This window comes from Chaetodon trifascialis, chromosome 3 (assembly GCF_039877785.1).
Source record: "Chaetodon trifascialis isolate fChaTrf1 chromosome 3, fChaTrf1.hap1, whole genome shotgun sequence".
NCBI lineage: Eukaryota > Metazoa > Chordata > Actinopteri > Chaetodontiformes > Chaetodontidae > Chaetodon > Chaetodon trifascialis.
The window spans coordinates 32,445,019-32,467,202 of record NC_092058.1 but is presented as its reverse complement, the minus strand read 5'-3'; the positions used below and the strand labels follow the sequence as shown (position 1 = coordinate 32,467,202).

Sequence of the window (22,184 nt, the reverse complement as noted above, 5' to 3'; positions counted from 1 at the left end):
GGAGTCTCTGTGCTTTGTCGTCTTGCAGGTTCCCATGGACAGTGGCTGAATCTGGATTGTGGATTTCAGCTGCGTCTCCTGCCTTGGCCCTGCCTGACATCCACTGCAACTGCTACTGCTGTTATTACATCCACTGTCACTGTTACTGTGATTGCATGTCTGTCTGTCTGTCTGTCTGTCTGTCTGTCTGTCTGTCTGTCTGTCTGTCTGTCTGTCTGTCTCACTCTCCCTCTCTTGCTCTTCCTCTCTCACCCAACCGGCCGAGGCAGATGGCCGCCCACCCAGAGTCTGGTTCTGCTCGAGGTTTCTGCCTGTTAAAAGGAAGTTTTTCCTCGCCACTGTCGCCAAGTGCTTGCTCATGGGGGAATTGTTGGTTTCTTTGTAGATAAAAGAGCTTGGTCTGTACCAGCTCTATATGGAAAGTGTCCTGAGACAACTTCTGTTGTGATTTGGCGCTATACAAATAAAATTGAATTGAATTGAATTGAATTGAATGAACTTGTGCCAGGTGTGTGGTACCTCCACATTATTGATCAGTTCACACGGTTTAGTGCAGGCAGCATTCTGACTACAAAGAAGTCTTCTGAAATAGTGAAACACTTTGTTCATGACTGGATAAGTGTGCACAGCCCACCTCAGAAGCTGTTTAGTGACAATGGAGGAGAGTTTAACAATGATGAAGTGAGAGATATGGCAGAGAACTTCAACATAGAGGTTAAGACAACAGCTGCCTACAGCCCATGGAGTAATGGACTTCTGGAGCGACACAATCAAACGCTTAACGAGATCATGATGAAAGTGAAGGCAAGTAATGGTTGTGATTGGAGCACTGCTATGGACTGGGCCCTCATGGCAAAGAACACCATGAAAAATGTCCATGGCTACATTCCTCATCAGCTGGTTTTTGGACAAAATCCCAACTTGCCCTCTGTGCTCACTGATAAACCCCCAGCGTTAGAGGGCACAACAAAAAGTGAATGGGTGGCAAAACACATCTCTGCTTCACATGCATCAAGAAAGGCTTTCACAGAAGCAGAATGTTCAGAAAAAATACGTAGAGCACTGAGGAAACAAACACGCCATACAGATGAGAAATATGAAACTGGAGACAAGGTGTACTATAAGCGAGTGGACTGCCCTGAGTGGAAAGGACCAGGAGTTGTTATCAGTCAGGATAGTGTCGTCGTCTTCGTCAGACATGGAGGAACCTGCATTCGGGTACATCATCTCAGACTGAGAAAAGTGGATGCAGCAAACGTGGAGCAACATGCTGCAGAGAATGATGCTGGAAATGACACTGACTTTGAACAAAGACAAGAAATTGCTGATAATGACACGGAACACACTGTCTCTCAGGTGCAGCAGAAGTTCACACAAATAGACCCCACAGATATGACCACAAGGGAGCAACGTGAAGCAGAAAATCTCACAAATGACATAGAGCAAGGGACAGATGTCAATCTTAAGGCAGGACAAACTATGAAATACAAAGATAATGGTATTCTACACACTGCTAAGGTTCTAGGGCGTGCAGGAAAAGCTACAGGTAAATACAAACACTGGTACAATTTAAAGTGTATTGAACCTACTGATGTTGCAGGGACTACAGAGTCAGCTGATATGTCGAGAGTAGAGGATCTTCAGGTAGAAACCCCTGTTACTGAGGCTACTGCCCCTGATGTATGTGAGGACATACTTGTAATTGAAGATGTATCATTCGACAGTGCAAAATGCAAAGAGATAAAAAACTGGCGTGATAACAATGTGTTTGAGGAAGTTAAAGATGAGGGACAGAAGTGTATTTCCACTAGGTGGGTGTGTACCCTCAAAGAGTCTCCCACAGGGCCTGTACCCAAAGCTCGACTTGTGGCACGGGGTTTTGAGGAATTAAAAGTGTCAGAGCTACAAAAGGACTCTCCCACATGTGCCACTGAGTCTCTTCGGCTGCTTGTGGCAGTGATCTGTCAAAGACAGTGGACACTCAATTCTATGGACATTAAGTCAGCATTTCTCCAGGGAATGCAGCTATCACGTGACATTTATATCAGGCCACCACCTGAAGCTGAGAGCAAAGAGACATTGTGGAAACTTAACAAGTGTGTGTATGGTCTGGCTGATGCCTCCCTGTACTGGTACAACAGAGTAAAAGAAATAGTACTCGCTGCAGGAGGAAGAGTCTCTCAAGTTGATCCAGCAGTCTTCTATTGGCTAGATCAGGACTGTGCTGTTACTGGGGTTCTAGCCTGCCATGTGGATGACTTCGTATGGGGAGGCACACTAAGTTTCTCCTCAACAGTGATACCTCAGCTCAAATCTGCATTCCAAGTGGGACGTGAGGACGCCACTGTACAGACTATTCATGAAGTAAACAGAATAGTGTGTAAATTAAAGTGCAAGAAGGTAGTTCTGAACTTTCAACACTTGGGTAGTGATAGTGCCCTAAGGATGATCGTGTTCAGTGATGCTTCATTTGGAAATCTCCCAGATGGAGGCACTCAGGGAGGACACCTTATTATCCTGATGGGGGAAAATGGAAAGTTCTCACCTCTTGCTTGGCAGTCAAAGAGAGTAAAGAGGGTTGTTCGCAGTACACTTGCAGGGGAAACATTGGCAATGTCGGATGGAATTGACAATGCCATGTTTCTGTCCACACTCTTCTCTGAACTGACTGTTGGTAGTGTTGAACATCCGACAACAATAATCTGTGTCACAGACAATCATTCGCTGGTAGACGCACTGCAGTCTACAAAGTCAGTCACTGAAAAAAGACTGCGTCTGGAGATAAGCAGAATCAAAGAACTTATTCAAACCCAAAAGGTTGAGCGAGTCCTTTGGTACAGCACAAAAGAACAACTTGCAGACTGCCTTACCAAGAAGGGGGCCTCGGCTCTGCAACTACTCAAGGCACTAAATGATGGACAATGGGAACTTGGTTAAATTTACACATGCACAAACACTTGCAGTCACTTTTCCGTGAGTGGTATGTTGTGACTTACGTCATTATTGTTCTTATGCATTTGTGTTAATGTGTTAAAATGTGTATGTGTGTTCAAGAATAAGATAACAGAGCTCCAGTTGAGTACCAGGAGTAAAGTGCTTTCATTGTTTGGTTTATTTAAAAAAAAAAAAAGAGAGAGAGTGAGTTTGTTAACTTACAGTATATTGTTGTGCTGCTCTAGTATATTTAGTTAGCCTTATACCAGACTGTATAAGAAGATACCTTTTATTGTGAAGTGTAAGGAAGTGGGAACATTTTTATTTTGGAGGAACAGGATGTTGTGAAGGTTCACTACAGGTGGTGTGTGACCGGCGAAAGTTCGCTAATAAAGGAGTTGTTGAGCAACAGTAAAAGTTTGTATTCTTATGGAGTAACAGCGATGATCGTTGTCCGCTATTACCCACGTCATTTAATTCCAAATACAAATGTAATCAATGTTATCTACAAAGATGGAGTACATCATTGCTTTGAGGAGGACGAGGAGGAGGCCGAGGATTTACCATCTAAGGACCTCATATTTAGACATGAGTGACGTCAGTCTCCTCTTGGAGAAGTTTGTGCGTTGGGCAGTTTCCTGCGCGGGCTCAGTCATCCTCCAAACTTGCCATGCGCCTCGCCAGCGGCGTTTTTAAAGGTGAGGTGAGGAGCTGGTGTGATTGGAGAAGATTGGACTCAGCTGTGTCAAACCCACTCCACGCCTTCTCCCCTCCCTCTTTCCGAGTTGCGCCGCTGGGTGGGACTGAGATGAGAATAGGGAGGAGATGCGCCGGTGGCGCAGTGCACGAAAATTCCAAAGTCTGCGACACCATGCCCCATCGGCGAAGCGGACCTGACTTTGCACCATGTCTGCGCTGCGCCGGAGTCAAAATTATCTCAATTCAGCTCAATCACATGTAATGATTTCCCTCTAACACTGTAAGTTAGGATGACAAATGGCAGAAAAGTTAACATTCTCAGAGTTTAATTATTCCCTGTACTACTGACAAAAGGAAAGTTTTTCAGATTGGTACTATGGTACCCAATTATTCATAACAGGAAACACTCTATTATTCCTTGTACTTTACTGAAAAGTTGAGAAGAAGATGATGATTTCCTGTACGTATCCCCTCTAGTTTGACAAGAAATAGCACAAAACATGAGCTTTTGTCGGTTTACTGTTCTCTCATTTAAAGGAACTGTACTTTCTCTGGGTGGAAGTATTTTCATTGTGAAGATATTTGAAGTGAAATAGTAACAAGAACATCAGACATTAACACTATCTATTTTCCTGACCATTGGAAGAAGGGGAAGAAAACTGTACATCTTTGGAGTGTAATGGAAAGTAGAAAAAAAGAAGTGCTACCAGGACTCACTGCACGAAAAACCACATTTTCGACCCGTAAATCCCCGCGAATTTCGTTGATTTTCGGCAATTTACGGCAAGTTTACGGGGAACTTCGCCGGCTCGGAAACGAACCATCTGTCGGCGGGGGGCGTGGTTAATCGCGCTTCGCGAAGGTGCGAATAGCTCTAATTAGCACATGAATGCTACCGACGTTGATCTACTCAGACTGGCCTGCTGACTTCACAAACAACCATTGGATGATTCCACAGGCATTTTAAAAGGAAACCATCATGTGATTGGATAGCAACTCCAATCACATGAGTGAGTGATCATGTGATTGGATGACAACTCTGTTGCTATTGGTCATCTGTGCGCCACAAATAATAATAATAATAATAATAAATACAAATTAAATTAAATACTATATAATAAATTAATATATTAAAAAATGTTATATATATATATATATATATATATATATATATATATATATATATATATATATATATATATATATATATATATATATAAATGATATATATATTTTATTTGATTGATGATTCATTGATTTATTTGGTGATCCACCTTCTACACTACCACACAGTAGAACACAAAGAACACAGATGACAGAAACATTTTGAAAAAAAGTCTTTAATGAAATCGTGACACACACATTAACAACGATCAACCAAGTAAAATCAGTGACTACTGGGGAAAAAAAGCAAGGAAATGTGCAGAGGGGTTCATTGATAAGAGTCTCTGGGTTGGGCCATGCCGCTGGTCCATGGTGCATGAAAAAGAGTCGATGCGAAGCCTCTTGCGGTGTGTCGCCACATAGTTTGGGTCGCTCTCCAGCCGATCTTGCAGTGTCTGGCAGAGTTTGGAGAGCTAGGACACTCCTTCTTGCTTCCAGCAGCTGTAAATACAGGTGTTAATATAATATTAGTACTGCTAAGAAACAATAACACATGATAACATATGTGAGCATGTTTGTCAAAAACAATGCAGCCAATAAATAAAATTCAGCCCATTTTTACATTGTTGTGAAAATAAAGCGGCATTCATGGGACTCTTACCTGCTTCCTTCTTTGTCTGCTGCGAGCTGAAATCTTCACAGCTGCTGCCTGAACTGAAAGAGCTGGCTGGGCATACCTGAAGCTCCTCCACACCATCTCATAATATGTCTTACAGGCCGCTGGAAGAAAATACATATTGGTTTGAAATAATTAAGGCAGGCTTCAGTAAAAACAACAACAAGAAACAACAGAAAGGGTTTAAAAGACTGCTGTCCACACCATCCATGTCTGGACTCCCAGTTAAAGTCGCCATCAAATATGACGTCACCGTTTCGTTGTGGGGCGAGTTTAGTCTGTAAAACGCAAAAAGTACAAACAGGTCATGCAACGTTTACAATTACTTATATTCTGCAGAATATTTCCTGTGCATTTTATTAACTTACCAATGCTCAGGTTCATTTCGCCTGTCGTTTCCGTCACTATTGTGCAGACGGCGCACCTTTTCCTTTAAAATACAAAATACATTGTAATGTTAAATGTAACGTGAACGATTACCAAACGTTCGGAACGTAGTGCAATAAGAATAATAAAGGTTTGGCACCCTAAAAACTGCACAATGTGGTACTAAATGCTAACGTTACGTACGTAACTTACGCACCCGTCTCTTCGTCTCCGCAGCTGCAGTTCGGTCGGGCTGCTCCTCCAGAGCGAGCAGTCTGGCTTTTTTCACGGCCATTCTCCTCGCCAACTACGCGATCAGCTGCGTTAGCAGTCGAGACAATCCACTGAAGACACTCAGCAGTTTCTTCTCTAAATTGTTTGGACTTTCTGGATATGGTCGCTCCGCAGCCAGGCCGTCCACTCGTCGCAGAGGAGTGCCTTCTGGGATGAACTGAAGACGATGTCCGGCCATTGCATGAACAGTTAAAGTTTAGCAGGACCCGAAACGTAACTGTTGTAATCCAAGCTCGATTCGCGTTCACAGACGCGCCGAGGTCGTTTTCTGCCAACGTCATTGCGTCAGAGGAGGCGTCCAATCATATGCGAGGTCGCGCTCTCGGAATTTCTCGCGAGACCATTTTTGTTGCATAGAATGAAAAACATGCTGGGATTTTGTAAGGTACTTTGATTTTCTATTTTTGTACCTGAATATTTTATAAAACATGTAAACTTCTTTAAAGTGACATCATCGAAAATAAAAAAAAGAAAAGTTACTTTGGTGTATTCCCTTTTTATTCCTACTGAAAGAATCATCAGTGGACTGACCCTGCTGGAATTTTGCAAGCTAATCACACAAGCATTGTTCATCTGGTGTCGTGGTGGCAAAATGTGAAAAATTGTGACCAGTGTCCAAGAACTGCAGATGCTTTAATTTTCAGAATTTTGATTTAGCAATTTAAGTGGAAAATTAAAGACCTTTGAGAGTCAGGACACTTATCCTGTATGTAACCTATAAAATTATTTAAACACACTTTTAAATCCTCATGAAAAAAAAATCTTTGTATTCTGTAGGCACAGAACACACACACACACACACACACACACACACACACACACACACACACACACACACAAAATCCCAATTTGCATTTGTATAGCTTTGCAGCATATACATTTGCATTTTAACACCTCATGGTCACAGTGGCTGAGAGACAACTTCCACGGCAATTTACAGTGACGGAAATTGACGGAAATGTGACTTTTCATCCAGTGACTATTTCAACATAACTTTTTGTGTGGAGGTGTACTGTACAGTAAGACAGCATGCTGTCTGTGTTACCTGTGTGCTGAGTGGCTGTCCGTTACGTAGCCACCGTATGGAGGGTCGTGGTTTACCAGCAGCAATACAACTCCAGTGTAGCTCTGAACTGATCTCCACCTCTGAGTCGCTCATCACCTGCAACCAGTCCGGTTGAGCTGGAGGTTTGGAGAAGAAAGATGAGGGAAAAACAACAATAAATAACACATATAAAATGCACATGATAAGTAAATAACAGATTGACAGTGACTGATTAACAGAAACTCATTAAGGAAGTGAACCGAAGGTGCACTGATAGCACCTTCTCCAATATGGAATATTTTACATTACTGGCTGTCTAGCCTTCATTAGATGGAGCAGAGTGGAAATGGGGGGGGGGGTGGGGGGGGGGTATGACATGCAGCAAAGGACCGGGCTCCTGTGGTTATGGACACTGCCACACTACCAGGTGACCTACCAGGGCGCCCTGGTTCTAACAGCAGAACTCCTGATGCATTTTCACATCAGGTTCATCATTCCATGTTATTAAATAGCGAATTCTGCTGCCTGTTTCATCTGTCAGTGCACAAGTGACAGGGTGTGAAGCTGGGACTCTCATTTCATTTCATCTTAGTTGGCAGCATGCACTCAGTCTCTCTCTACATGTTTTACTCTGTTCAGAAAGTGATTAAAGACAGTAAGATTGCCATCATGAATAGGGATGTCCCAATCACGTTTTTTTGCCCCCGAGTCCGAGACCGAGTCCGAGTCATTTGATTTGAGGATCTGCCGATACCGAGTCCCGATCTGATACTTCTATAAAACATTATGAAACGAACTAAGAGCAAAGAATAAGATCCAGGATGTCCCTTATTTATGGCTCTTATATTAACATGTAACACTTATGCACAATTGTGCATGCATGCAGTGCAGTGTATTGTAAACTTCTATGAGGTAGCTTGAATTACAGTCTCAAGTCAGAACAGAACACAGAAATAAAATAAAATTTTCTTCACATTAGGAATAGCGCAACATTAAGTAAGGGATAATGCCCGACGAGGTGTCCATCAGAAATAAATGGATGATGTGGAGACTTGAACCGTCCAACGCAAGGCGTCTGACGCGAATGAATGGACTTCGCTTTCATTTCTGATAATGGACACCTCGAAGGGCAATATCCCGCTTATACCATGGTCACTTACGAAAGAAATAAATGTTAAATCAATTATTAATATGTTAATGTTGTTTTTTTCTGTTAAAATCATAAGTTTTTCACAAGAAGTGGCTGAGTGGACCATTTAATATCTGTCATTGTGATGTGTTGCCAAGGTAGCCGGCTCTGGCCACAGAACTTGCAGCTCGGTTGGCCGCAGCTGTTATATTAGGCCTAATCAGTGGAAGGAAGTGAGATGATTGCTTAACGTTATGTTACGTGATACAAAGTATCATTTCAGAGGGCAAGTGCACCTCTTACCGCTTGTGTGTGTCCTCCACTGTCTTGCCATTGTGATAAATAAACTGTGAAACAACGTATGTTAATGTAAGTTTCTGTTGCCACGGTTATCAACTAGCATTTGAGCCAGCGCAATTGTTCTCGTGATTCACAAATATTTCCACACAGCAGACATAGTAGCAGCATATCACGCACCTCAGCTTCAAAACAAACTGCTGCGTGCTGCCGTGTTCCGCACATGCGCTGTTCAGTGGCGTCTGTCACAGACACAGACCCGGCCTGTAAACGTTGGTAGTTAATAAATACTATTTTATTCTCATTTATTTTTAATCACTAGCCCATATATTGTAAATGTGATTAAAAATAACAATAAATATACATATGTATATATATTATTTATCCGATACCTGATCGGAACATAACGTCCGATCCGATCGAGTCTGCAGTCACGTGATCGGCCCCTGATTTCCGATCATGTGATCGGATCGGGACAACCCTAATCATGACTTTTATGTACAAATGACCAGGATGTATTTTCAGTCATGAGATCGATATGTTAAATTTCCATCAAACTGTGTCTATAAAAACATCACTGATTAACCTTATACAATATGTTCTTTTATCGTTTGTTTTTTTTACCTTGCACATTAATGCGTCCCTGGTATGTCTCACTTCCTTCTGAATTGTAGGCTTCACATTCGTAAACACCCTCGTCGTCAAAGGAGAGTTCTGGCAGGACGAGGGTGGGACCTCCAGCACTAGAGCCTGCCTTGGACGGCATCAAACCATCCACCTTCCTCCATCGCAGTTTTGGGATGGGACTATGAAACAAAAAATAGAGGAGTTAGATTTTAAGCAAAATAAAAAAGTAGGTTCAAAAAGAAACAGAGCACGATCCAGATGGTGAGAAAGTATAAAGTTAAAGAAGTTTGAGAGGAAGATAGACAAGTAAGAAGTGAAAACATAAAACGTGTTACTAAAGTTGAAAAAGCACAGCCTCTCAACCCCAAATAGCTTGCAGACACATTATGCAATGATTCAGAGCTGGAAACATACTTTCCATAGGCAAAGCACTCTAATTGAGCGGTATGTCCTGCAAGGGCGTACGTCTCTGCTGGGAAGCGCACTTTGATGCTGGGAGCTGACTTTCTGGGATTGGCTAAAATAAAACACAATTGTAAATATTCAGATTATTCAGATATTCAGAGACTGTACACATTTACTCTCATCTAAGAACAGGATGTGATATTTGCACAGCTACAGAGAGTGCATTAAAATAATAAACACATGCTATTTGCATACGCAGTACAATTGAAAAGTTTGGCCTGTCGTGATGTCAGCCTGCTTTTTGCTCCAATGTCTGTGGTCTGGTGCTGCTCCAGACCACCATCTACTTTGATAAATAGTTGCAAGATAGCCATGAAATTTGTGAATATCCATGATCCCCAGAGGAAGGTTATTACTGAACACATTAAGTTCCCCAGATGTTGAAGCATGTCCATTTTGAACATTACTAGGTCATAGCAAGACAATAACAATAGCTAAATTGCCATTAACTGTACTGTGACATTAACAAATGACTGTAGTGCAGTAACATTCATATCCTGGGTATCCAACTTCAAAAGTTGTTGAGCAATCACAGAACTGAGTACATACACAAAGTAAATACATGTATTTTTATAAATATATATGTATTACATATTTAACATGTAAACTCAGCAAAGTAAAGATTTGGAAGCAAACCTGAGGTCTAATATTGGAATCAGCATGAAACATTTGAACTCGGATAACCAAGCCTAATTAATAACCAGTGGGCTAAATTGTTTCTCTGTTATTTCTACTCAGTTACAAACTTGAGACAGGTTATCACTCATAACAGTGACATCACACCAGATCTTTTCAGATTTCCCTCTGCCCTGTGTTTACTCTTATCTAGTCATCAGTTACACAGAGCCAGAGTGTCTGCAGACCTCCATGGTAAGGCTACATGTGGCTGCTAGGTCAGTCACACAGGAGTAAAGTCTTCCTACCATCAGGCAGCACAGTGAGCTGGTTGGCTTTGCTGAAGGTGCTCTTGGTGCTGATATCCATGTTGATGGTGGTGAAGCAGAAGTAGTTGCCGGTGTCGTTTGGCTCTGCTTTGGCCACATACAAGTTCCCTGTTACCTGCGACACAAACCAGCGGCCGTCGTCCTTCTTGATGAAGTTGGGAAATTCATTGATTAACCAGCGGTAGGAGAGAGCTGGAGAGAGGAAATATTGGTGCAAATCACATCAATCGGTAATACGGTTGAAACATACTGTCTTGTACTTAATGCAGTCCTGCCACTGCTCAGATTTCAATATAACTGTCAGTAGAGTCACCCGTACTCCAAAACAGGTGAATTTAAAACATTTAAAAACATTTAGTTTAAAAGATATTTAAAACACTCTTAGCTGTTAGCCATATTTATGACCTGTATTCCACCTGCCAGCTGCAGGCTGTTGCAGGTTTTCTGACAGTTTGGTCTCAGTGAAAGAAAACTATGACAAAGTGAAAATATTTTCCAGGTGACAACATTTTCTATGGTACTTAACTGCTTCTTTCATCTTCCATTTGGTTTAAAATGTAAAATAACTAGCCTGAAAATGGCTTTCCAGGATACATGGGAACCCTTGAGTAGACTGGATACCTGGGTAATGTGGAGGGGGCTGGCAGGCCAGGAAAGTTCCTATGCCTTCATATGCTGTCTGAGGACTCCTGCTGTCCGGTGGGAAGTCATTGAGATCTGGACAAACAGCAACAGTGTAAAGCAGAAAGAGAAAGTAATGGAAAAAACATTACTATCACATGTAGATCAATACAGAAGCAATACCATAGACATACTACATGTATATTATTTTCTCCATAAAGATCTTTTAAAAGATCTAGATACTTATACATTACAAAATAAACAAATATGACATCCTACACAGTGTTGTTGAATTACTCATTCATTATCAGCTAAATTTCATTTTCAATCGATGAAAGTGACATTGTGTAAGTGACATTGTGCAGAGTTTCCAGTTGGTGCTGGTCCACCTGTTCTAAAAGATTTCAATGCCCTAAACAAATGTGAGAAATTGAGATATTATGCAAATGTAATCTGTGTTTATGGACCCTATTTCCCATGTTTTTGTAGCCAACTGACAAACGGGGACAACAATTTTTTAAAAATTGAAGTGCTGCAGCCAGCAGCCCTGAAACGGACTGCAATGTCATTCTTCCAGGCGTTTTCACACTGACAGGCTCAGAGAGTTATTCTAACTGTCTGACAACATTATGGAAAGGATCCCTACAGGGACAAACTTTTTTGTTAAAGAGTAAAGCGACAGGACATTTTCACATCTAACTCGGCAATTATTTCACCATTATGACCAGAGAGATTTAAACACAGTAGACTGAACAACTGATATGGATTTTCAGAATCAAATATTTTTAAGAATTCAATTAAATATTCAAATTTAAAATATCCGTTGACGGCTTGAACTCAAACAGGTGAAAGGGTTCAAAGGCCTTTTCTAACTCACAACCAAATTTGAGATTAGCTGCACGGCTGATGATGGTGCCACAGCGGTTGATAGCCAGACACTGATAAGAGCCTGTGTCTCGAACAGACTCAGGGCTGCTGATCACTAGGTTGCCAGCCACCAGGGTGTAGCGCAGGTCCAAACCCAGCGGGACCTCTGTGCCATTCACAAGCCATCTGTAAGTCAAAGAGCAGGGCGAAGTCATAAGAGCACAATAAGCATAACATCATAACTGACAATTGTTATGTAAACTAGCCTAAAAACCAAAGTCTCCCACCTTTGGTCTGAGTCTCAATCTGGCAGTTACAAGAGACATATTCAAAAACATGAATTACAAAGAATAAAGAACTATAAAAATTCTATTCTACATCAGACAGCTGTCAAACAACAATATACCAAGAGAGAAGACTGCAAAAGATTATAAAGAAAGCAACTATGTCTGCACTGTGTGTACTGCAAATATTCCCAAACTCCACAAAAATGCCTCACATGCACATCAACAGGAGTCCACATTTTCAAATATATCAAAGAATTACATAGCATGTAAAAATGTCCAGTAGCGGACGTTCCTAAACAATGACTGTGACTGTTCACATTACAGATGTATTTACACGGAAATACAGAAAAATTGAAAATGTACACTGTTCCATGAAATCAAAGAGAACTCTGAATACAGTATGTCATAGCCACGGCTGTTGGACATGTTGATCACAGTTGTCACCATTTACCTCAAACAGAACACTGTTTTCCAGTGGTCTTTTTTTTCTTGACATACAATTCCACATTGTTTGCACTGGAAATCACCAATTTGTCAGCAATTTGAGGGGAACTACAGCAGCAGACAAAGTTCCCAAATGTGACATTAGTTTTGGTCTCCATGTATTAAATCAGAATTTGGGGACAAGACTCTGAAGTACATAGGCCAGCACGTGTGTGTGTGTGTGTGTGTGTGTGTGTGTTACCCACCTGTAGGAAGCAGCTGGACTGGCTCTGGCCTGACAGCTGAGGGTCACCTTGCCTTCACTCAGGCCCTCTGGGTAAATTAAACTGCTTGGCTGTTCTTCAAACACTGGCCCGCTGTCATGACCCGACACACACACGTCTCCACCTGGAAACCACATTTTTAACAACTCACTAATCACACACCAAACCCTGTGCCAGAAATCCCCCAACGGTAAGGACCTCCACTTGTTTCCTGGACAATTCTGTCGTGTCCTCATACACAGCACTTCTATTAGCCATAACGCTTCCCGTCTCTTCTTTCCTATGTTTTCACCATAATTATCAAGTTTTTTTACTGCTTAACTTCGGTCTTTGATAAACTTGCACCCAATATTTGACAGTCTTCCCTTGTGCAGTTACCAGTTACTCTATGCTGCTATCAAATAAAGGTAGTAGGTACAGTAAATAAAAATCCATATTCCCGAACAAAATCCATATGCTACAGCTTTCAGACAGCAGTCAGCATCTAGTCTTTGGTTTCATTTATGTGTCTGAGTACAAGGAGGAGAAAACAGGCAAAATTTGTAAATTTTATGAATTTCATTCAACTTTTGATATCCTGAGAAGGTCAATAAGAGCTGCGAAAGATAAAAGTAGTAAAAGAGTCTAATTCCACAGTCACGGTGTGGGTGGCAAAATAATGTCAGTGACGTAAAAGGACGTGTCAGAAATATTACTGGGACTTTCCAAGGCCAAGTAACAAGGAGCGTTTAGCCTGAGTTGTATTTCTTTTGAAGGGGATGAGGATCCATCCATCACTACTGTACAGGCTACTCGCTCATTGCTCGATGAGCTGTATGTCTACTGTACACAATTATGACCCCATGCATTGAGGTCTAATGATGTCAGGATTACTAATCACAATGGCGTTTTGTCATTCCCCCCTGAAGTCCCTCCCAAACCACTTTACCTGTATTTGTTAAGCATCCAAACATCAGTTTCCCAATCTGTCTCAGTGTAAGATACACAAACATTCTGACTGGCACGTAACACTCAGTTCAGCTTCCAAACTAAGCATAGTACAATAACATATTTCCATTTATGTGAAGAAAAATTCTAAAACACACTTAAAAAAAATAAGCAAAATAAAATGTTTGTTGATTTGCTACTTCAACTTTGTACTAAACCAATGGGCTGATACTGCTCTGTATCTATACCATGTGTAAATAAGCAACTGTTTGCTAACATATTCACCATGACAGCTTCATTAAGCAATAATGTTGTATTTATAGCTTGCTGCCACAAGTGGCCAAAACAATCTACTGTATTAATGCAGCTTTAAGTAAAAGGTTTTAATACTTCTTTCAACCCTGAACATTTGTAACTCCAGAGCTGTGAATCATGTCATTGCTGCTTCAAACCTAATAGGCCATTTATGTCATTGTCATAAATTGTGTATGTGTGTATGTATTTTTTTCAATTATTCTTTCTTATACCTTTCTGGTGGTGCTGAAAGAGTGGTTGGCAGCACGTGACTGCTGTGTTTACACTGTAGTTCATAACACAGTTATTATTTAAAAAAAAAAGTTTCCATCAGGCTCTGTAACACCTTTTGTTTATCCATGAAACATCAACTTTTTCAGCCAGCTGGGACTGAATATTAAGGCATAGCACTTAACAAGTGTTCTCTGCATTTTGAGCACTCTTTGAGTTAATCTATGTAACCTTGCAGAAACTTAAGAGCCTGCACAGTGTTTGGTACAATGTGTATTGATTTTAACAGGCTGCCACAATTTGAAAGAAACTTCTTTCTCCCCTCAAACATTTCATCTGGCTTTTTGCCAGAGGGTAAAGGAATGGTTTTCAAATCCTTGGACATGTGCTATGAGTGTGTGCAGGGTGTTTTTTTTTTCCAGTGTGTGTACCACACACGCACTAAATTATCTGACACATCAGTGATTTACTGCCCTGCTGGCTGTCAGACACTGTTACCTCAATAGTGCAGATTGATGAATGCTGCATTTTGAGCTTTAGTTGTCTTCACTGAATCCATGTATCAGTTCATGTTGAGCAAATATTCAATCAAACAGTGTCGGCAGATGAAGACTTCATCATCTGCGTCTGGGTCTGTGAGCACGCATGTTATTCAGCTCATCACTGATGATAATGAACAACATTGTTTCAGCAGAGTGTACTATGAGCCAAGGGGGACTGGACATGTGTTACTGCACATTTCACCACACTAGCACAGCTTGTTAATTTCCATCCGATCAACATCTATCATTCATCATATTGGTGAATGTCAACACTCGGTGGAGAAAAAGGAAAAGGAACTTGGAGAAAATCGAATCCCCTCCACTCACTGTCTAAAACAACAATCATGAAATTTTAATCAGGCCCTAAAGGTTCCCATATGAAGTGCACCCACACACAAACACACACTTTTGTGAGTTAACTGTAATATAGCTATTCTGATAGGGATGGTGCAATAATTGAACTCTGCACTAGCCACAAATATTTTTTAGTAGTTTGGTAAACTATATTGAGGTTCAAAATATCAGTGAGCTAGGAGGAAATTTGGAAAATTCAGGGCACTACTGGCTGCTAAGCAAAATAAGAAAAGGTATTTTTAACTTATACTGCGGTGCATATCTATTACTAATTCTAATTCCATTTTATCGAATAAAATCTTTGTCAATATTATTTCATTTTTGATTTGTTACTGGGGCTGCACGGTGGCGCAGCAGGTGCCTCACAGCAAGAAGGTTGCCGGTTCGATCCCCGGGTCAGGCGGGGCCTTTCTGTATGAAGTTTGCATGTTCTTCCCGTGCACGCGTGGGTTCTCTCCGGGTACTCGGGCTTCCTCCCACAGACCAAAAACATGCTCATTAGGTTAATTGATGACTCTAAATTGTCCGTAGGTGTGAGTGTGAGTGTGAATGGTTGTTTGTCCTTACATGTGGCCCTGCAATCGGCTGGCGACCGCTTCAGGGTGTACCCTGCCTCTCGCCCATTGTAGCTGGGATAGGCTCCAGCCCCCCGCAACCCCGAAAGGGATAGGCGGTATAGATAATGGATGGATGGATGGATGGATTTGTTACTGTTTTTTTCCATTATTAAAAGAAAAACTAAAAAGGTCTTTGGGAATAAATGAAAAATGCTCCTCGTGTATGTGTTGGACTAACAGCTGAGCTGGCAGACAGCATAAGTGTCAGTAGCTATAGTGTAAAAAGCTAAGGATAGACAGTATTTCATTAGCACTGGTTGAAAAACAGAGGAAAAAGTTATGTGAAGTTCTGATTTCACTGTACACTGTAGACATGTGACAGGTCATGCCTTGTGCCCCAGTGGTGGACATTTGCTATGTTGAGAAGAAGAAGAAGAAGAAGAAGAAGAAGAAGAAGAAGAAGAAGAAGAAGATATCCCTTCATTGTCACAACACAACATGTAGAGTTACAGGGGGGAAACTGCACACGCCATGCTTAAGTGAAATTCTTTTAAACCCATCCCGGCAAGTCCTTCCTCCGTGTCAGACCAGGAGCGGTGGGCTGCCAGCCAACAGCGGCGCCTGGGGACCCAGTTCCTTTCGTCTCCATTGGTCAGGTGGTGATCTTCTTGCATGTTTTTAGTGGCCTTTTTATGGAGGATACCCCAGGTGAACACAGGGGACAACATGCAAACTCCACACAGAAAGGCCCTTTTTCCTTGAGCAGCAGGCACCGAAAGCATGGTGGAGGACACACGCCCACAGCCGGAATCGAACCCGGGACCTTCTAGCTGTGAGGCGACAGTGTTACCACTGTTTCACCGTGCCCCCAAGAGTCTGATGTCTGGTTGTTCAGTCTCACTGTTACTCAGTGATAGAACATTGAGAGTAAAAATAAAATTATTTGACTGACTATACACAAAGAATTCCTCTGTCTACGTAGAGAATCAATGTGATTCTGGCTGGAATATGCAGACTGGGAGCACGATCACAATAGAGTACCAGATGGGTCTTTCAACAGAACCAGATTTTTTTGTCATACTTTCACAAAACACGGTGTAGCTGTTTCATAGAGAGGTGAGAGGTGTTCACGTTCATTCCCAACTATACCCAAAACTCAAATTCCACCAGTCTGAAAACACACACTGACTTGCATTTTTGAGTGTGTTTGTAGAAAAGAAAAAAGTGGAACTTACTGACAGCCTCCTTCAGGGCCACTGAGCTGAGGAGCAGCAGACACAGCCTGAGCTCCATCATCTGGATCCAGCTGGACTGCAAGAGGATCACCAACAGATCAGGAGCAGATGGGGTCAAAGCCTGTTCACCTTATCTCACAGGAGGAAGAGGTGTCCAGTATGAGTCTATGTAGGAAAAAGAATAACAAGATGACCTACATGAATGATAGGTATGATAGGAAGGAGGAGGAAATGAATAAATCATGTATTGATTACTTTAAGAAATTTAACCACAGTCGACTTCCCACCCATCACTAAAATCATCTGCTCTAATTTATCAAGAAAAAAAATACAATGAACATTTTGACGAATTCCCAGTTTAAATTCAAAGTTCTGGTATCTGTACTCCCCCATCTTTGAAACATTACAGAAACAGTACATACAAATGCTCCCAAAACTTTCATATGCTTTTCCTTTTAGGCTGTTGGACATTTTAACTTATGCATGTTTCCTGATGGGAACCCTGTATGTATGCAGCAGTAATAATAAAATGACCTTTTTGAAAAGGGTGAAATACAACTTCAAGCTTGCTTCAAAAGGTTCTGTTAATAGAATTCTGCATTGAATTCTCTAACATTCTTATCTGTTTAAGCAAAGCATTATACATGATGCTAGTCTCTCTCTAAACAGTTAGGATGCTCTAGGAAAAGGCATTAATGTATGTGGTACCAGACAGTCAGAGGGCTGGATGGACTATCATATGGTGTTTTATTGCAGTTGAACATATTAGACCTGTAAAGAACTCCTTCAGAGTAAAAACAAACACAATTGTGTCACACATTTGTGATGGTACAGAGCTAAAGTTCCCAAATTCATTGATAACAATGACCCCAAAATAAATTAGCCCACAGACTCTTCATGCCCTGCAATCAGCTGGCGACCGGTTCAGGGTGTACCCCACCTCTCGCCCATTGTAGCTGGGATAGGCTCCAGCCCCCCGCAACCCCGAAAGGGATAGGCGGTATAGATAATGGATGGATGGATGGACTCTTCATGATTCCACCATACTGAAATTAAACCTGTAACATTTGTACTACTGTGTTCAATGCATGATAATGCAGTAAAAATACTTCTCATTTTGTTTTGGTGCACCTCCTCAGAGACCTTTGGTTGTCTATGATCCTCACTTGAGAGATTAAAGGAAACAAACCTGAGGCTTTTTGAACACCACAGTGGACACAACAGAATCCTTTTTGAATGCACCAAAAAAGAAAATATCTGCTGGACAATTCAAGGTCTGAAAGAAAATTCAACACAAACATTTATTACACTTGGTGCTGCAGCCCGCATTCAATTTGTGTGAGAGTCCTGCCTTGAGAGAATCGGACCGTTTTTCTTTTACAGGCAATCTAATATTTCCAAGGTTCATTGAAAACATAAATGTTTATTTACAGTGCACAGAAGTGGTTCTTCAGGTTTGCACCAAGACAATTCTTTTTGGAGAATTCTTTTAGAATTAGGCTCTGTAAGTTTCACTGGCATCGTTTCAGGAGTGACTACAATACAGAGGTCTTCACAGGTCCATGGGTCAGCAGATCAATGTGTCCTAGTAACCTGGGATTTGAGTTGAGCTGGTGCAAATGATTTTTAGTCACATCATCAGGTCCTGGTAGGGTCCCATGTCAATACATCTACTGCCCCAGTGGATCCAAGCCTACTCGCTATCAGATCCGATAACTGGTTCTCAGGACATGTATTGCTACCATTTTTGACTGCAGCTGCTAGTTATTTGGTGGTACATCTTACCATGCCACGTATTTTGGGTCAGGTATTTACATGCATGGGATTATTAAAGTTTTAATTGTTGTTGAATCCCTTTCGATTGAGGTTGTCTTTGTTTTTGAATACATTTTTGCATGTTGGTTTAATGTAGGTCTGTTTTCAAATTAGGTCCAAACTTTGGACCTGTTAAGGCTTTAATACATGTCATAGAGAAGCAGATCAAATTTTAGGCAATTGCTGGTTGACTGACATGGTCCTTCAGGGTTCCTTAGTCATTTATGACCCACTACACTAACCAAAAATCTGACAAAGAACACTACTTTCTCTGTTTGTCCAATTTTATCCACTTTTTACTGTTTGCTTAAAAACACACTGGGGCATACAAAGACTGAGGCTCTTTGCAAATATTTCAGAAATAACTGAATTAGCTGAATGAATGTGGAGACTAAAGGCTTCATTTTTGTTCTGACCTCGAAAGTGCACTGCAGCTCTCAATGGCTCCTGACAAAGCCCATAGTGTGCCTGTCCTCACATTTGATTTAGCCAGTATGCACTCCATGTTGCATGCATACTGGCTAAATCATGAAGTATTTCCTGGCTTAAGGTGTCATCAGACTGGACTTGGCAAAGAAACCTTCACATTTGTGTCATAGACAACAGGCAGCGATGAAAACTGTATGTTGCAGTGACAAAAGAATAAGGTGCTAGAGCTAGCATGACTACAGAGCTAACAATAGCATTCCACAAGTTCAAACTGCAACACTTTATTGTCTCCCGGTGGTCCCTCTCACTGCAGTCAAGCATCCCATCTATCATGTCTCCCACAATTTTTCCTCCTATTCATTAAGAAAACAAGTATAAACCCTGTTACAATCACTACCTTGTGAACAAAAGGTCACACTGTTTGGCCACTGATGAGTTCAGGACATTTTCAAGCACTCAGTCAGACAGAACTTTGTAGGAATTCTGTTCACAGCAAGAAGCAAACATATCGTACAAAGGCTGAATCCCATTTCACCCCTTGGCCCTCCCCCTTGGCCCTACCCCTCCGTTTTGCGCGTTCACGTGGAGGGGTAGGGGTGTCCCAATTCCCATTATGACGGAGGGGTAGGGGGAAGTGGTAGGGCTATGTACCCCTCCAAACGGAGATTTTTCCGAGGCACACTCCAAACGGAGGGGTACGACAGATTTCTCAGAATGCCTTGCAAGACCGGTATTTTCTCCATGAATGAAGTTTTAAAATGTATGAAAACCACTTTATTGTCTATTTTAACGTTGTTTCAATGTGTAGTGGTCATTTTCCTCGTAAAAAAACCCCCGAAAAAAATCGATAGTAGTCAAGGCTTCAGTTACGTGGTTACCGTTGCCAGGCTGAATGCCACTAGCGGTGCTCTGTGGGCAGCCCTGATGATAATCTACAGTGATAACGTTATCAATAATAACTTTGGCAACCTCGCTGCTGGTATTCAGTTACATTGATAGCGTTGTGGGATACAACATGCAGGAATGTCATACACAAATCGAATGTGACGGTAGCATTAGCTTGTTGCATCTGCCTACGTAAGAGGCAGCGTCGAAGGGGTGTCCCAATTCGGAGGGGTTGACTTTCGGCCCTACCCCTTGGCACTCCGTTTCAAGGGGCAAGGGACAAGGGGTAGGGCTAAGGGGTAGGGGTAGAAAAGAGAAATGGGATTCACCCAAAGTGTGGTGTGATTTTTGATGTGAGTGCACCTTCAGTCCAACTCAAACTGCCTGTGAAAAACATAGCTATTTAAACAAAATCCAACTAATAAAAAACTCAACTAAATTTTCACTTTACAGCATGACACGACTTAGTATGCTGTTATCACAACCTACACAAAGTCCATCTGCTGACGTAGAACAAAAGATGGAGCTGAATGCTCTGGGGAAAAGTTAGTACGTGGACCACTATTTCCAATGTCAAGAATGAACTTCGTGATCATCATACTTCATTACTCCTCTTTGGTAATATTCATGCATAGAAGAAAAGATTTCCAACAGAAAAACATGCTGAGAAGGAAGTATCATTGCCACATAATTCTGAATAAGTAGGTTCATTCAAGGGTGATTTGGATAAATCTGAGATTGTTAAGTCCCTACTGTTTCTTTTCTACCCAAAAGACCTTTGAGGGCCCCTTCTTTATCTCTCTGTATCTGACCAGGACATAACCCTGATTTATCGGCTTTAATTCACTTAATATAATGAAGGATTACAATTCTCTGTGCACCACAAGGCCTGGCTGAGTTCAGAGTCAAACACACACACACACACCACTGTCAGTCTGAACTCTCACATAAACTGCTCAGACTGAAGGGAAACTACAGAACTAGAAGAATAAAACAGAAAGAGGTTGACAGAGAAATCCTAAAATTCTATTGGAAATCTGATAGAGAAACCATGAGAATGGAAGAGAAAGAGCACACAGGAGGAAAAGTAAAAGCAGGAATGACAGATGGAGGTGAAAAGAGAGAGAGAGAGAGAGAGGGGTGATGAAAAAGGAAGAAAAGATCATTGTAAGACACTCTAAATGGCCCCTTGCTGTCCGTGCATCTCAGTAGTAGTAGTAGTAGTAGTAGTAGTAGTAGTAAATTCAGCTCAGTGTTTTTTACAGGCGGACAACACATTCCATATTTTGCTGCCCTCAAAGTGTGACACTGAATTAACACTTTGACCAACATCACCACTGCAGGCCTGTATGCTGAATTCTTATTGTAGGATGTCATGTACATTTGTTAACATGAGCTGGCAGTGACGTCATAAAAATGCATTTACAGTAACAAAACATCACATCACACATTTTGGCCACACTTTATGCGTACTAACTAACACACTAAAGCTACTGTGACCATCGTGCTTTGGTTTGGATTTGCCATAACTGGGATTTGAATGACAGGAGGTGGGCATGAAGTTCTCACCTAAAAATGGGTCATTTGTTTGTTTGTAATTTGTTTATGTTTATGTTTATGTGTATGTATGTATGTATATGTGTGTGTGTATGTGTGTGTGTGTGTGTGTGTGTGTGTGTGTGTGTATAAAACAAATAATACAACACATAAATAACACATGCCACTCCATTTATTAAGTTGTTACAGGGTAATAAGACAATAAGTTCTCCTTTTCAGCAGCAAAATCTTTCTGAAGAAGAAGAATAACCATTTCCAATTTCATGTCAAACTGTTTTTTCTCGAGGCTGTGAATA

At 41.4% G+C, this 22,184-nt stretch overlaps 1 protein-coding gene across 1 annotated transcript in view; it reads right to left on the bottom strand.

Moving 5' to 3' along the window:
* The window catches only part of cntn2 (contactin 2), a 91,060-nt gene that overhangs the window by 27,003 nt on the left and 41,873 nt on the right, over positions 1–22,184 (bottom strand). Inside the window, exons 2-9 of the mRNA XM_070958910.1 lie at positions 17,203–17,367; positions 13,045–13,186; positions 12,079–12,254; positions 11,202–11,297; positions 10,560–10,772; positions 9,586–9,688; positions 9,169–9,350; positions 7,119–7,255 (exon numbers count right to left, since the gene is read on the bottom strand). Of these exons, the coding sequence (XP_070815011.1) occupies positions 7,119–7,255; positions 9,169–9,350; positions 9,586–9,688; positions 10,560–10,772; positions 11,202–11,297; positions 12,079–12,254; positions 13,045–13,186; positions 17,203–17,263 (1,110 nt within the window). The 5' untranslated portion in view covers positions 17,264–17,367. The remainder of the gene's footprint in view (positions 1–7,118; positions 7,256–9,168; positions 9,351–9,585; positions 9,689–10,559; positions 10,773–11,201; positions 11,298–12,078; positions 12,255–13,044; positions 13,187–17,202; positions 17,368–22,184) is intronic.